This window comes from Tursiops truncatus, chromosome 3, assembly GCF_011762595.2.
Source record: "Tursiops truncatus isolate mTurTru1 chromosome 3, mTurTru1.mat.Y, whole genome shotgun sequence".
NCBI classification, from domain to species: domain Eukaryota; kingdom Metazoa; phylum Chordata; class Mammalia; order Artiodactyla; family Delphinidae; genus Tursiops; species Tursiops truncatus.
The window spans coordinates 133,827,254-133,844,666 of record NC_047036.1 but is presented as its reverse complement, the minus strand read 5'-3'; the positions used below and the strand labels follow the sequence as shown (position 1 = coordinate 133,844,666).

The following is a 17,413-nucleotide window of genomic DNA, read 5'->3' as shown; positions in this document are numbered from 1 at the left end:
TCGGGAAGACTTACGCTCTTTACGAGTGAAAATACTTCCTTGGGGGCTTAATTCTTTTGTGACATCTGTTGGCAGCACGGAGAGCATTCTCTTCATAAAGAAGGTCCAGCTTGGATGCAAAACAAAGGCTAAAGCTTTAAACAAAATACTGGCTCTAACATCATTCTGAATATTTCAGGAAACGTGCAGAGAATAGAATGCATGACCCAGAAGTGACTTACTACTTTTTTCCCTTCTGTGTCAGGACTGAAATGCTAACCGTGATAATCTGTTTCTTCACAGGTTCTTCTTGAAATTTTTCCTCAAGTGTAACCAAAATTGCCTAAAGAATGCAGGAAACCCACGTGACATGCGGAGATTCCAGGTGGGTCTGTCTTGTCTTTCTTATACCTCAATAATGACATGAGTATTGGGAGAGGGTAAAAAAGTCTTAGGTGGAGAAGAAACAGAGTATCATGGTTTTCCCAGAGGTGAAGAGCAGGTGAGACTTTGGGTACCCTAGAAGTTGTTGTTTATATTAGAGAAGAATTAGGACTGAGCCACCTGCGTTCACTGGTTGAAGCAATGGTACCCTTTGAGCCTAGTCTGGCTTCCCAAATGGACTCATAAGCTTAAACCACTGCAGGTTAAGTGAAGTACATACAAAGTGATGCATCCTTTGCCGAAAGTTCTACAGGTAGAAAACTGGTAAATAGGACCTTTGTGCTGTTTTGGAATGATGTCACCTTCCACCCTCCTTTCTCTCTGTTTTCCTTTTCCAGTCTTGGAAATTGTTGTCAGTAATTATCTATTAAAAGTGGACCCCTGAAGAGGCAGGGCATATCTAGGGCGGTATGGGTGACACACAGTCTGTTTCAGAAATGTCCTTGTACAGCAACATGTAAATGTTTTCAAGCATCAGTCATATCTGCCACCATTTAAAGCATGAGTGGTATGTTAGCCTCATATAATTATACATTTACTAAAGGAAAAAAGATGTGAAAATACATGTGTTAACTTCCAAGACACAGACATGGTGGTTGGGTTCTAGGAAGGGTTGCTAAGTTCTAGATACATGCTTCTCAAGCCCTAAAGTGCTGAGAATCCTCCGGGGGTCTTGTTAAAATGCTAATTGAGGTGTGAGATGTGCCTGAAATTCTGCCTTTCTAACAAGCTCCCAAGTGGTGGCAAAGCCATGGACCACACTTTGAGTAGCGAGGTTCTAGACCCTTGTGTTGCTCTCCGTCTAATTTTATGACTAACTCATTTGCATGGTCAATGTTAGTTTCTCCGCCAGAGTCATGATTCATCTATGGATGCCCATGGGGTCTGTCAGTGAAAAATAGCATGGTGTTTAAGGTATGTTCTTAGGTATAGTTAGTCCGCTTTAAGTGTAGATTGAAATATATGATGTCTGAGAGGATCTTGACAAATTTTAGCTGCATATTCTCTGATGGGAGAAAGGGAAGGGATGATTCTGGGCACTGATTTTTGGATGTCAAGATCTCTTCATCTCCAAGATGATTATTGTTATTTTTATTATTATTTTTAACATCTTTATTGAGTATAATTGCTTTACAATGGTGTGTTAGCTTCTGCTTTATAACAAAGTGAATCAGTTATACATATATGTATATCCCCATATCTCTTCCCTCTTGCATCTCCCTCCCTCCCACAAGATGATTATTTTTAATAGGTGAGACTCAGTAGTCTCATGAAAGAACAAATTCAGTAGAAAGAAGACATTCTCTCCTGAGATTCTAAAGCAGTTCTGGAAATCATTTGGCCTTGCCACCTTTTGTCCTGACAGATAAATGGGGAGAATCCCTAGATTCCTAGTGTCCTGGAAAATGTTTCTCCTGGGGAGCTTCTGACCAAAGCGGGTAGACTTGGGTGCTTTCATTCCCACCCAGGACATTTTGTGTTGAGTTGGAGTCAGCTCTGCTGGTGAAACATGTGATGCTATTAAGTATGTGTTGCTGAGTGTCTTGGAATATGAGGTTGGGATTCAGTATAAACTGTGTTGTCACTTACCTTGGCCTTGAAATGGGCCATAGATCTCCTTTGACCAAACTTGGATTAAGAACAAGGCATATCCAAGCACGAACCAATTGATGTGTAATAAACGTGTCTAGTAGACATGTGTGATGCCTTATGAATACTGGGATCAAATTTGCTGTGCTTCTCAGGGCAGAAAAGTTAGAGATGGACTTTGGTGACACCAGGAATCTAAAAGAGTGTGTGTGTAAGATTTCTGGGGCCTTGTTTTTCCTCACAGGACCTGCCAGTGAAATGTCTGAAAGCTTCGAATTATAGGAATGTAGCTCTTGGATGAGATGAGAACCAACTCAGTCTATTATTTTTGAGAGTATCTAGAAAGCTTTATTTTTACAGACAAAATAGTTATTCTTGTTTAGCATAAGGGCTATTGAGTCAAGGAGGCGTGAGTTAGATTTCTGCAAAACCTCAATTTCCTCAACTGTAAAGTGGAGTAAAAATGATGATTCTGCTGATTTCACAAAAGACAGTATTTTGTAAGCATAACTAATTTGCACATGATCAAATATAAATGTAAGCTTTTGGAGAGAATATTTGCTGTAAACTAAAGCTGGGTCATTAGTTCAGTATCGGGTTTCTCAGCCTGGGCACAAATGACATTTTAGACTGAATAATCCTTTGTTTGGAGGTGGGGGTGGATTCGTCCTGTTTATCATAGGATGTTTAGTAGATGTCACTGGCCTCTACCCACTAGATACCAGTAGAGACCATCCCCCCACCACAGTCATGACAGACCACAATGTCTCCAGACATCGACAAATGTCCCCTTGTGGGGGTGGGAGTGCAGAATTGTCCCTACTTGGGAATCGTTGGTTTAGTCCTATACCTGATGACCTCCGACTCTCCCTGGAAATATCCAGCAACTTAAGCTCAATGAGCCCTAAACTCCATTGTCAGCCTCGTTTTCTGTGTGTGTGAGCCTCCACCCCAAGCTGGCTTCTCTTCCTGTGTTCCCTGCCTGGGTTCATTCCTAACTGCCTTAAGTGCTGGGGAGATGACTATTTACATTTGTGTCTGCATTCAGGGTGTTCCGTAGACATATGTATAACTATATGTGTCCATGTGTGTACCTTGATGTATGACTATGGACACTGTCCGTAATGATGATGATGAAACTAACATTTTTTGGGTACTCACTATGTGAGAGGTACTGTGCTAAGTATTTTACATGAGTTATCATATTTATCTTCACAATATATAGGGTTTAGGAATGTGCAAATAGGGATTATTCCCATTTTACAGATGAGGAAACTGAAGTCTAGAGAAGTTAAGCAATTTGCCCAAAGTCACCCATCTACTAAGTAGTGAGGCAGTGATTCAACCCAGTCAGTCCGACTCAGATGTTCTCTAGTGTCATGGAACAGTAAATAACTTGTCCAGAGCCTGTAGGCAGATACTTAGTGAGGCAGTAAAGAGGTTTCTCAACACCTGAGAGCCCCAGTGGCTACCCATGAATACGTGTTAGAATCCCGGGAAAGCTGAGGAGCATTTTCAAAAGGGGTATTTGCCCTGAATAGAACCTAAGGATACCGTCCGCATGCAGGACACCGGGATGCCAGCAAAGCTCACCAAGCAGTGCGTGGAGTTGTGTGGAAGGGGAAGAACTTGAGCACTGTTTCTGATCAGAGCCACAGTGTTGGTCAGTGTTTATTCGTATGAACTTTAGAGAAAGAAGCTGTTGCGCAGAAAACTGCCTGCGCTTCACCTAATCGATGGAGGTTTTAGCCACTTCTCCGGGGCAAGAAAGACCCCCTCACCAAGTGAAGCCTGAGTCCAGTGGCCCCTGGCAGCTCAGAGAGCTCTGTTCAGAAATCACACTGAAGTTCCCAACTGTTAGGACTAAATCAAGCGCGGGAGGATTAGTCTTCCCTGCAGCTTCCCTGGCTGACAGAGGTGTGTCCTAGAAACACTGGTGGAACTTTTCCTATGAATAGTCATTGATTTCCATCATTTTTCTCATAGTACGCTAATTAGGAAGCTGGTTTCAAATATATATATATATATATATATATATATATATATATATATTTTTTTTTTGCGGTACGCGGGCCTCTCACCGCTGTGGCCTCTCCCGCTGCGGAGCACAGGCTCTGGACGCGCAGGCCCAGCGGCCATGGCTCATGGGTCCAGCCACTCCGTGGCACGTGGGATCTTCCCGGACCGGGGCACGAACCCGCGTCCCCTGCATCGGCAGGCGGACTCTCAACCACCGCGCCACCAGGGAAGCCCTGGTTTCAAATATTTTGATGTCACTGTTGCCTCTGGGCAGGGGGTGGGGGGAGTGAGAGAGTGTCATTTGGGCACAAGAAAACTCCCTTTTACTCTTTACATCTCAATGTGACTTTTCCCCATCATACTGAAAACCGGAGGCCTGGAGACATCTGAGTGAGAAGGCACTCTTCTGCCAATTCAGTGGGCTCCCCCCACCTGTCGTGGGAGCCGCTTTTTCTCTCACCCCGTTTTGTATGCTTACCAGGCCAGCCTGATCTTCATGCAGCCGTGCCAGAGCGTGTCTCCTCTGAACAGCAATCAGGGGCCTGTGTAGGTGACTGAGGAGGACATAAGAAAGGTTGTTGATCTCTTGACATGTAAAGACATTCTGTCAAGCAAACTCAGACTCACAGCGACTGAGCTTCTGGTGTGTAAACAGAGACTGCTTAATTACACAGGTCATGTCAATTAGTGTGACCTTAGCGTTTTCAAGAAATTAATCACTTTCTGTAGAGCTCGGCTGTGTTCATATTTTAAGGCAGTATGGAATAAACCTTGTAGAGAATCTGGTACAATCTTTTTTCTTTTTTCTTTTTTTATAATGGATGTTTTCTTTTGAAATCCCCAGGCTGTGGTTAGGGTAACAAACTTGCTTAAATACAACAGTGGATACAGGCTTCATTCAGTTCTGGCGGGTGTGGGGACATGGGGAGGAAGAGAGTAGGAGGGAAAGCTGTGAATGAAGACAGCTCATGACAGGGAGAATTTCACTGTGACTAAATGAGCCCATTTCTTCATCTTGACACTAAAAACACGCTAATGTCAAAGGACTGTGTTAAAGCCATGTCACAGGTCTCGTTTTTAACTGACAGGAGCTAGACAATTCTAGGTTAAGATTTAAATCCTTATCAATAGCTTTCCTTGTTGGGGCTGGCGGAGTGGGGTGTTGAGGGGAGGAACAAGAATTGGGTACAAGCTGTCATCACAGTAGATACCATAATACCTGGAGACTGGGAAGTAAATTTCCAGGTTCATCTTATCTCTTTAACAAAGTTTTCCATAGGATGTAAATCTCTATCTGTGTATAAATGTTAGCTCTGTAACTACATGTGAACATAAATGTAATATATCTTTGTTCCTGCATGCATGCCTGCACTCAGTAGTATTTATTGACATGGAAGGTGGTGAGTGTACCGTGATGAACAAAAAAGACTGAGTGTTTGCCCTAATGAAACTTATATTCTAGTCAGGGTCTATTAGTTAGGTTAATACTAGCTGCTGTAAGAAATAGACCAAAGAATATATAATGGCTTGTGTACAAGAGAAGGTTGTTTCTTGCTAGTGTAATGGTACAAGGCAGGTGTTCCTGGTTGGTGAGCAGATCTTATACATGAAGTAGTCTGGGGACCTGTGTCTCCACCATTTCCTAGAACCTCGTTGTCTCCATCCATCCAGTTGAAGGGTAAAGAGTGCATGCAGGGGGCACGTGGACTTCTTAAACCCTGGTCTTCGAAGTGATCCTTGTCAAATCTGCCCACATTCCACTGGCTAGAAGTCTGTCACACAGCCATGTGTAACCACAGAGGGACCTGAGAGTGTCTAGTTGTACCACCCAAGAAGAAGAGAAAATGGATATATAAGGAACGATTACCATCAGCTGCTACGCTGTGTACAAATAATTACACATCATTAAAAGTTTTAATTATTGCTATAAAGGAAGTGAAACAGGATATTATGAGAGAGAATACCAGTGTGGGATCAGGGATGGGAACCTACTTTAAAGCAGGTGACCAGGGAAAACTTCTGAGGAGGGGACTTTTAAACTCCAAGATAATGGATAAGAATAACTCATCCTAGGGCTTCCCTGGTGGCGCAGTGGTTGAGAGTCTGCCTGCCGATGCAAGGGACGCGGGTTCGTGCCCCGGTCCGGGAAGATCCCACATGCCGCGGAGCGCCTGGGCCCGTGAGCCATGGCCACTGAGCCTGCGCGTCCGGAGCCTCTGCTCCGCAACAGGAGAGGCCACAACAGTGAGAGGCCCGCGTACCGGGAAAAAAAAAAAAAAAAAGAATAACTCATCCTGAGAAGAGCCAAAAGGATTTTTTGAGCAGAGAGAACAACAAGGCCCCAATTCATGTTTATCTCACATTTATCTGAGGAGATGAACAATCTTCTTTCACTTACTAATCATTTGGAGTGAGGGGTAGGAAATAGGAGAAACGACCAGGTTATTCTTCCCAAATTCCCACCAAAAATGTCTGGTCTTTCAAAAATGATGACATGGTAAATGACATTAAAAGACAACTCTCTGCCCCCCGTTTTTGGGTGAATTCTATAAATTTTGGAGAATCCTCGTTACTTATTCAGAAGCCCACAGTGAATGATTAGAGGATTCTTAAAATATATGCCCAAACCCTGCAGTTCCGTTCTGCTTTTAAAGGTGCTTAAATAAAGAAGGAAATATTCTTATCCCTTTTATTTCTCTCCCACTGTCCCCACCCCCTGTCTTATATTATTTTGACAAACAGCACATCTTGCAATTAAATTCTTTACCAACAGAACGCTAGGGGCCCGAGCTGCCATCACTTTCTTCCTACAGAATAATTTCAAGATGCACCATGCTGATTAATTATACTGAAAGCAGCTCTAATGATAGTTTCAGAATATAGGATTAATTCACATAACACGGTAAATACAAATGGTGGATTTTCAACCTGATATATTAAACCATTACGGCTTACTGGGCAAATATGTATTTTGGCATGAGCCTTATGCTGGGCCTTGGCAGAAAATATGTATCACTGAAAAGGAATCCTTATGAATGGGATTTGATGAGTGGTAGCTCTTCACTAGGAGGAAATAAATTCCTACATTAATTACAGTTGCTATTGAAAAAAATGTAAAATACATTAAACGATAGATGTAAAAGTGTTTGGTTTGATCAGTGTTGCCAATGGATATTGGTTCTGAGGATGCCTACACTTACTGAGACTTACCAACAGAAGGTATTCTTATATTCTTCCACTTTTTAGGTTGTAACTTATAGAGCTCTTAGTATGTGTGAGACCCTGTACTAAGTGTTTTACATATATAATTTTATTTATTTTTCTACCCTTTTCCCCTTGTTTACTTTCCTCCAAATGGGCACATTGGCTGCCTTTCTCTTCCATCATTTCTCTTCCCCAAATATACTAAACTCATTCCTGCCTCAGGATTTTTGCGCTTGCTTTTCCATCCCCCTGGAACTTCTTCTGCCATATCATTGAATGGCTGGATACTTCTTATTACTCAGATTTCAGCTAACATGTCACCTCCTTAGAGAGGCCTTCCTAATCATCCACTCAAAAGTAGCTCCCACCTAGGCGTCACCCCCCCTCCTCATTTTATTTTCTTCTTGGAACTTGTCACATTCCAAAATTTTCCTTCATTGCTTATTTATTTAGTGTCTGAAAACCCTTTTTTGTTCCCAATGGGAACTAAGCTCTTGATGGGTGAATACTTTGTCTTGTTCATTGCTGCTTCTGCAGTATATAGAATAATGCCTGGCACTTATTCCTATGATTAAATGACTTATCTAAGGTTACAGACTGGTAAATGATGGAGTCGGGGTTCAAACTCAGCACTGTCTGACCCTGGAAACTGAGCTGATGACTATATGCTACTTTCTTTCTCCCAGTTTCCATACCTGTGTGCCACGGTCCCATCGGCAGAGAGCGCGCATGGAAGTTCTGTTATGTTTGGGCTTACTGCTACTTAAAATGGCCAATGGGAACACATAAATGGAGAGCATCAGTTAAATGCCAATGATACCATTAAGAGTCATCAAAAGTATCCTGATCCAGAGAGAGAGAAACTAGGTTCAGATCAATGATGAGCTTTTTATGTCTACAGTGTGTCACAGTTCAGGAGACAGAAGCTGAGTCTAGTTTCCAATAGTCCAAATTAGTCTAGCACAAGAATCTGAGGATTTAGAAGTGTCTGTTCTTGTCTTACTGTTAAAAGAAGAGCGATTTTTGCCTTGAGCCTTAAAGGGCGGATTTAATTCAGCTACTCGCTCCCTCACTCCTGCAGTTCCACTCTGTTACATCCTGTAGGTTTATGCGTCCTCCATAATTTTTAATGAGTTATTTGGGCTCTTTCAACCAGATAGAAACTAGCAGTCAGGCTGGTTTCAGAGAATATCTCGTTTCATATCAGTCAAGGATATTTTAAAGGACAGAGTTAATGAAGACCCAACTGCAGCAGACCATTTTTATGTAAATAATACCTAAAGTGTGGTCAGCCAGATAGACACAGCGAAGTGTACTGGAAGAGACCAGAAGCAGGGGAGAGAGGGCCTAAGCCAGGAGCTTGTCTTGAGAGGCCAGAAGCTGTTGACGAGAGAAGTGGACCTGGAGTCTGAAGTTTCCCTTCGGGTTTGCCTCTGCTCTTAATTTATCCTGTGGCCTTGAGGGTGTTTTTAATCTCTTGGACCTCAGTTTTCCAAGCTGTAAAAGGAGGCATTGGACAAATTTGCAGTATCATAACTACTAAGGACTCCTTTTGTGATTTTCTTCTACAGATGTCTTGTGGTGACATATTTTTCAACGTAATTGCATTTATTGAGTAAGAATCACACTCTCTATTTTAAAATTAGTCAAGGTGATGTGAAACTGCCAATTTAGAGCTTCTCATGTGCATGAGATAACCGTGTTTCCACATAGAACTGTTATGATCCCATATCAATAAAGGCAGGTAACTGAATATTTTGGTATGCATCCTTACTATAGATGAATTTAGGATGCCCTCTCTGAAATGTTGTCCCCAGTACAACATTTGAAAACTTGTAGTTGGAAGCCACTAGATTGGCTGACCTCTTGGGTCCCTTGTGGCTTGTTGGAGGAGACTATAAAGAGTAGTTCCGTAGACAGGTTGGATGTAGAATGTGGGCTGTGTGAAGGAGAGGGTAGAATTTTGATCAGTAGACTTTATTTTGTAGAGCAGTTTTAGGTTTACAGAAAAATGAGGGGAAAGTACAGAGAGATCACAAATACTCCCTTAATACCCCCTCCCCAGTTTCCCTTATTATTAACACCTTGCATTAGTGTGATACATGTGTTACAATTGATGTGTCAATATTGATATACAATATTGTTAATTATCAATTAACATCCATAGTTTGCACTAGGACTCACTATGATGTACATTCTTTGGGTTTATACAAACTCATGATGTTATATATCTACCATTACAGTATCATATAGAATGGTTTCATTCCCTACCCACCCCCCAAATCCGCTGTGCTCTACCTATTCATCTCTCCCTCCCTCTTCCCAAACTCCAGGCAACCACTGATCTTTTTACTATCTCCATAGTTTTCCCTTTTCCAAAATGTCATATCGTTGGAATCATACAGTATATAGTCTTTACAGGTTGGCTATTTTCATTTAGCAATTTGCATTTAAGGTTCCTTCATGTCTTTTTGTTCCTTGATAACTCATTCCTTTTTTTAAAATTTTATTATTTTTTATACATTTTTATTGGAGTATAATTGATTTACAATGTTGTGTTAGTTTCTGCTGTACAACAAAGTGAATCAGCTATATGTATACACATATCCCCATATCCCCTCCCTCTTGAGCCTCCCTATCCCACCCCTCTATGTCTCACAAAATACCAAGCTAATCTCCCTGTGCTGTACGGCTGCTTCCCACTAGCTATCTATTTTACATTTGGTAGTGTGTTTATGTCAGTGCTACACTCTTACTTTGTCCCAGCCTCCCGTTCCTGCCCCGTGTCCTCAAATCCATTCTCTACATCTGCATCTTTATTCCTGCCCTGCCACTGGGTCCATAAGTACCATTTTTCTAGATTCCACATGTATGCATTAATATACGGTATTTGTTTTCCTCTTTCTGACTTACTTCACTCTGTATGACAGACTCTAGGTCCATCCACCTCACTACAAATAACTCAATTTTGTTCCTTTTTACGACTGAGTAATATTCCATTACATATATGTGCCATATCTTCTTTATCCATTCATCTGTCGAGGGACATTTAGGTTGCTTCCACGTCGTGGCTACTGTAAATAGTGCTGCGATGAACACTGTGGTACATGTATCTTTTTGAGTTATGGTATATGCCCAGTAGTGAATTTGCTGGGTCATATGGTAGTTCTATTTTCAGTTTTTTAAGGAATCTGAATACTGTTCTCCATAGTGGCTGTATCAATTTACATTCCCACCAACAGTGCAGGAGGGTTCCCTTTTCTCCACACCGTCTCCAGCATTTATTGTTTCTAGATTTTTTGATGATGGCCATTCTGACTGGTGTGAGGTGATACTTCATTGTAGTTTTGATTTGCATTTCTCTAATGATTAGTAACGTTGAGCATCTTTTCATGTGTTTGTCGGCAATCTGTATGTCTTCTTTGGAGAAGTGTCTATTCAGGTCTTCTGCCCACTTTTGGATTGGGTTGTTTGTCTTTTTGATATTGAGCTGCATGAGCTGCTTGTATATTTTGGAGATTAATCCTTTGTCAGTTGCTTCATTTGCAAATATTTTCTCCCATTCCATAAGTTGACTTTTTGTCTTGTTTATGGTTTCCTTGCTGTGCAAAAGCTTTTAAGTTCCATTAGGTCCCATTTGTTTATTTTTGTTTTTATTTCCATTTCTCTAGGAGGTGGGTCAAAAAGGATCTTGCTGTGATTTATGTCATAGAGTGTTCTGCCTATGTTTTCCTCTAAGAGTTTTATAGTGTTTGGCCTTACATTTAGGTCTTTAATCCATTTTGAGTTTATTTTTGTGTATGGTGTTAGGAAGTGTTCTAATTTCATTCTTTTACATGTAGCTGTCCAGTTTTCCCAGCACCACTTATTGAAGAGGCTGTCTTTTCTCCGTTGTATATTCTTGCCTCCTTTGTCAAAGATAAGGTGACCATATGTGTGTGGGTTTATCTCTGAGCTTTCTATTCTGTTGCATTGATCTATATTTCTGTTTATGTGCCAGTACCATACTGTTTTGGCTACTGTAGCTTTGTAGTATAGTCTGAAATCAGGGAGCCTGATTCCTCCAGCTCCATTTTTCTTTCTCAAAGTTGCTTTGGCTATTCGGGGTCTTTTGTGTTTCCATAGAAATTGTAGAATTTTTGCTCTAGTTCTGTGCAAAATGCCATTGGTAATTTGATAGGGATTGCATTGAGTCTGTAGATTGCTTTGGGTAGTATAAGCTCATTTCTTTTTTTTTGCTGCATCATCCTCCATTCTATGGATTACCAGTTTGTTTATCCGTTTACCTATTGAAGGACATTCTGGTTGCTGATGCCTTTTATTTAGTCAAATTTTTGTTATGGATATAATCATAGATTCACATGCAGTTGTTCAAAATTATACAGAGGGATCCTGTGTATCCTTTACTCAGTCTACCCTTATAGTAATATTTTACAAAACTATTGGGCAATATTACATCGTACCGTACAGTATTCATACAGGATATAAACATTGATACAGCCCATCCATGTTATTCATATGTCACTAGTTTTACTTGTACTCCTCTGTGTATGTATGCTTTTAGTGCTATAAAATTTTATCATGTGTAGGTCTGTGTATCTATCACCACAGTCAAGATATTGGATATTTCTGTCCACACAAGGATCCCCCCTGTTGTCCTTCTATAGTAGCCCCATCCACCTTCCCTCTGTCCCTAATCCCTGGCAACCACTACTTTGTTCATTTCTAAACTTTTGCTATTTCAAGAATAAATAAATAGAATCATGCAGTGTACTAGTTTGCTATGATTGCTGTGACAAAATACCACAGACCAGGTGGCATAAAAACAGGAATGTATTTTCTCAAAGTTCTAGAGGCTGGAAGTCCCAGCTCAAGGTGTCAGCAGGTTTGGTTTCCTCTGAGGCCTTTCCTTGGCTTGCAGATGGCCACCTTCTCACTGTGTCCTCACATGGTCTTTCCTCTTTGCATGAACACCTTGTGTGCCCAAAGTTCCTCTTCTTATAAGGACACCAATCAGATTAGATTAAGTCTCACCCGAACAGCCTCATTTTAACTTAATTACCCCTTCAAAGGCCCTGTCTCCAAATACAGTCACATTCTGAGGTTCTGGGATTAGGACTTCAACGTATGAATTTTGTGGGAGACAAAATTCAGCCCATAATATGCAGTATGTAGCCTTTTGTTATTGGGTTTTTCACTTGACCTAATTCTCAGGAGATTCATCCAGATGTATCAGTAGCTTGTTCCTTTTTATTGTCGAGTATTATTCCATGGAATGTTGCTTAATGCCTTTTTATTTCATGTACTTCTGGTCAGTGCATTTCATGCCTCATTATTAAGGGCTCTGAATTAATGCAAACATAGAATAAGCTAAACCCCGAGGTAAGGAAGCCATGTAATAGACCAACTTTAGCACTAATTTCCTTACACTGAATTATCATATATTAGCATTGAAAACCAAGATTTGTAATTTTTAAATCATTATTCAAAATTAAGTTGCTAAAGTGGTTATATTTTAGAGGTACTGCCTACCAAAATATTCTAAATTTAAACAGTGAAAATATTTTTATGATTTAATTTTCCCCCAGCGCTGTATTTGTTCTAGAAATATTTGAAGACACAGATTTCAACTCTTTTTGTTGCTTCTGTCCTAACCCCTTCTTCCACATGAGCTGCTACTTTTGTTAATGTGATCTGCCACTCATGACTGAATTTAGCTGCTTGTGTCTTTCTGAAAATCTGCTCATGAGACAGAGAACATGCTTCATGAATCTGAGATAATATAGTTGGGACATACAAAGTCTCCGGCTTGATAGGAAGGGAAGAGGGACAACCTAAGGAATGATAGCAAAGAAATAATTACCAATAAGAAAACTCTCAGAGAACCCCTCATTCAAATGAAGTATTGGGGAAACTAGACTGCATTGATAAGATGCAGAAAATTTATGGACTGTTTTCAAAGCTGTAAGGTTTTATTTCATTTCAAGCCTAGAATGTAAAACGCCAATAGGAAGATGGTTTATAGAGAGCAAAATTACATAAACCATAGAAACTTGCAATTCACAAGAGGTCTAAATTATATAATTATGTATCATGAGCACGAAGGTCTTTAAATTTGTAAGATTTCAGTGTTAAACTGATAGAGCAGTGAATGTAGAAGAAATAATTTCTGCAGCCTTGTATTTAAAATAAGTTTATAGACTCTTGAACTTTTTGACGAGATCACCAACAAAGCAACAACTATGCTACCACTGCTAACATTTGCTCTATAAGAACTGGAAACCATGCTAACCACTTTAAATAATATAAGCCTCACAGTAACCTTATGAGTTAGGTACTATTATCATTTCCATTTGAGAGTCAGGGACACTGGGGCTTAGAGAGGTTAAGTTAAGCTGGCCAAAGACAACATCAGCTAGGAAAGATTGAGAGTCAAAAGTCATAAATTTTGTGTTGAATTTTTTCTAATTCTAAATAGATGGGGGTAGATAGTAAGAGTAATAACCTTCAGGGAATTTAGATCCAGGATATAACAGAGAAAATTTCTGAACCACTGATATGAGCCAAGAAGTCAGAAACTTCATTGTAAAATCCCCGAAGTCTGTGGGTACCTGTGGACTTCCCTTCGCCCTTTTTATCCCCTCACCTGGAGGGTTGGTTGCAAACAGAAGATACCAGGGAACACACTGGGTATTCATCAGCACATCTCTGGATTGCTATACTAAAAAGCCATGCCCCTCCCCCAAATAGAAATTTCCTTCCAAAAAATACAGGGATAAAAACATATATGTATACGACCCTAAACATGTCCACCTGGCTTAATACTTATTTCAGGAGGAATAAATTGGGCATCCTCATGAATAAGTTGGAACAATTTATTTCAAAACCATTCTATAGGGCTTCCCTGGTGGCGCAGTGGTTGAGAGTCCGCCTGCCAACGCAGGGGACACGGGTTTGTGTCCCAGTCCGGGAGGATCCCACATGCCGCGGAGCGGCTGGGCCCGTGAGCCATGGCCGCTGAGCCTGCGCATCCAGAGCCTGTGCTCCGCAACGGGAGAAGCCACAACAGTGAGAGGCCCGCGTACCACAAAAAAAAAAAAAAACAAAACCATTCTATAGCAGCACTGTCCAGTAGAATATTCTGCAATGTTCTATAACTGCCCTATTATAGTGGCGTCCAGCCACATGCAGCTACTGACCACTTGAAATGTGGCTATGGAAACTTGGGAACAATGGAATTTTAAATTTTACTTAATTTAAAATTAAACAGCCACATGTGTGATTACTGTATTAGTGCAGTTCTAGATATATATAGTTCTAGATATATAGATATATATATCTATATATATATAGTTATATATAGTTATATATATATAGATATATATAGTTCTAGATATATAGTGCAGTTCTAGATATTTATAACAGATATCATAAAATTCTAAATATACCTGTTCCTCAACTTACCCTGGGTCAGGGGAGTGAGGAAGGAGGTTGAAAGGGAAGGGGTGGTTGAGTCCAAGTGTAAAATCATTTTCCATGTTTATCTGTCTCAAATTCAAGCTGGGTTTTGTTGACACAATTTGGGAAGGTGGAAGATTTGGCAGGTCCATCTGTCCCTTTGCCTGCATGAATGTGTCAGCACCTCATTAATCTTGTGTTTAAACTGTAAAGGCCCTTTTCCCTCCTACTATAGGCTTATTTTTAAAGGACTTTTCAGTGCTCCCTTTGCATCTCACCATTAGATTTTTTTTTTTTATTTACAAGTTGCTCTGTGGATTAATTGCAGCATTTATTTTATTTAACTATATCCTGATCATTTCCAAATTGGAATGAGAGAAATTTTTTCAGGGTAGGGAAGTTAAAATGTGTTGTGTTATGAGTTTTTGAGAAACATAATAGGTGTTTATTTGCTGGAAATTAAAGGCATGAGGGTTCTCTGTATCATCTTTCTCCAATTGTAACTGGTCTTTCAATGAAATGATCTTACTGCACATGTGGTCTTGGTGATCCTTCTCTTACCAAGAAAATAAAAACATATAGGGTGTAGTTTTCTTTTTTTTTTCTTAACCGTCTCGATATTTTTGTTCAATGTAGGAATTGGATGACAGGGTCTTTAAATGATACTGAATATTTTAAGCCTGTAGCACTCAGTCTTACAGGTGCACAGTGGATTGTCATTGCCTTTTTTTTTCTTAAGACAGACATCTAGAATAACCACTTTCTGTATTTCCTGACACTGCGAACAGATACCGTTTGTCATTCCTTTTATAGTTTCTTCAGCTAACGACTCCAGTGACCACTCATTTGTGGTCTTGCAGTAAATCAAAATTTCTCTGAAAGACCCAGCTCTGTTACATAATTGTAAATGCCCCACGAAGTCATCTTCTTAACTAAAAAGAAAAGTGAGTTTCCGTTGCTTTAAATAATATGGACTCTGCCACCACTCATAGTACTTTTTGAAAATAAAAGAATAGAGAACTTTCTTCTCCTCTCCCTCCTCCTCCTCCTCTTCCTTCTTCTTTTAAATTAACCTACAATTGATGAGACATACACAGAAACTTCAGGCTGTCACATCTGGTTGATCAATCATGAAGAAAGAGAAAAACCACTTTGCAAACTGCTGCTTCAAACTTACTGCATCCTTCCATGAATGACTTGCCCTGGCTGGAATTTTGGGTTTCACAATGACTAAAGAGAATACCCTGAGTCCCTGAATGGACTCTCTTAATTGTTTACTTTGCATTTTAACAAAATAGAGATAAAAAATAAAATCAGGCGAGGCTCCAAGTCCTGGTTGGGGGGTGGGGGTCAAGGTGAAGACCCTGAGGGAGGGTGGAGGGGATCCCACAGAAGCCCTCCCCAGCAGTCATCCCTGGGAGACCCCACGGCAGGATGACCACAGTGTTGCTTCATGGGTCTGAGAAATACTAGAGCCTTGATAAAAGGAGCAGGGCCTTGGGTCCGCAGAGGGGAGGGCCCGAAGGAAAACAACAACAACAAAAAATTTGGTTGCCATCTTGAAGGCAAGGGGGAAGGAAATCCGCCATATTTTGCCAGGATGCCTTTAGGTCAAAGAGGGGACAGTGGAACTTTTAAGTATGGCAACCATTGGTGGATTGGGGGCAGGGTGCTTTGCCAGGCAGGGCTTACGGTTCCCAGGCCTAGCATTTTCCCCTCTGCCCAACTCAGGTGATGAAATCGTAACATTGCTCAAGGCTCTAGAAGTCAGGGTCCCCTTTCCCCAACTTGGAGAAAAGTCTTCCTCAGAAACTGGGGCCTCAGTATGTGCCAATCCTTGTAAAACGTTTCACCTCTTCGGGGGCTTAGGCGTCTCAAAACCAAGAGCAATTAAAGCACGAGTCTTTCCAAGCAACCAGGGAATTGAGCAAAAATAAATCAGAAAACCTCAGCCTTGGCTCTGGAGGTTCGCCTCATTATAAGAGCAGATCTATTAGCCCTCTTGCCATTGTCTTTCATTTCTCAAGTGAGGTGATTCTAATTAAATTAATCTGCATGTCAATCTATCGGTGATCAATCAAAGAGCCTGAGGTCCCCCCTGTGCTGCAGGGTGCTTGCGGCTGACAGGGGCTGATAATGGAGGAAGAAATAAACTGTGGAGCAAAGTTAATTAGTCAACATAATAGGTGGATTAAACGGGAGCCGGCTGATTGCTGTTTCCCATGTCAGAGCATGAGGTGGGTGCTGAAGCTGCAATTACAGACAATTATTATATTTGGTTGTAAGAGGTCGCATGAATAAACATATCTCTGTGGGGTTGGGTTTTAATCCTCTTACCCATTTAATATAAGGAGAACTGTAGGTCATTTTGTCTCAGTGTTTTAGTCAAAGTTCTCTGAGAAAACACCTTTGCCTCTGTCCTTTCTGGCAAACTCCGTTCAGTCAGTTTATGAGACCGCCCCAGTAGCTGAATGTACCTTGGGCCAGGGCTATCTTTTTTTCTTTTTTTTCTTTTTTTTTGGCTTTGAAACACAGCTCTAAGTCCCTTGATTAGCGTGGATTTTGGGGTGGTGGTCGTGGTGGTGAGGGGGGCTTTGGTCTGATGTCTGATTAACTAAACTAATGTGGTAAGAAAAAAAGTACAAGAAACCCCAAAAAGACACCCAGGAGAGAGAGCTTCATCCCAGCTCTCACTGAAACCTCTCTTTTTCATTTCTCT

At 40.8% G+C, this 17,413-nt stretch overlaps 1 protein-coding gene across 4 annotated transcripts in view; it reads left to right on the top strand.

The window, feature by feature from the left end:
* EBF1 (EBF transcription factor 1) overlaps nucleotides 1–17,413 on the top strand; it is a 394,775-nt gene that overhangs the window by 251,420 nt on the left and 125,942 nt on the right. For all 4 annotated transcript variants that reach the window (XM_033853521.2, XM_033853519.2, XM_033853517.2 and 1 more), the window contains exon 7: nucleotides 283–364. In XM_033853521.2, coding sequence (XP_033709412.1) covers nucleotides 283–364 — 82 coding nt within the window. The remainder of the gene's footprint in view (nucleotides 1–282; nucleotides 365–17,413) is intronic.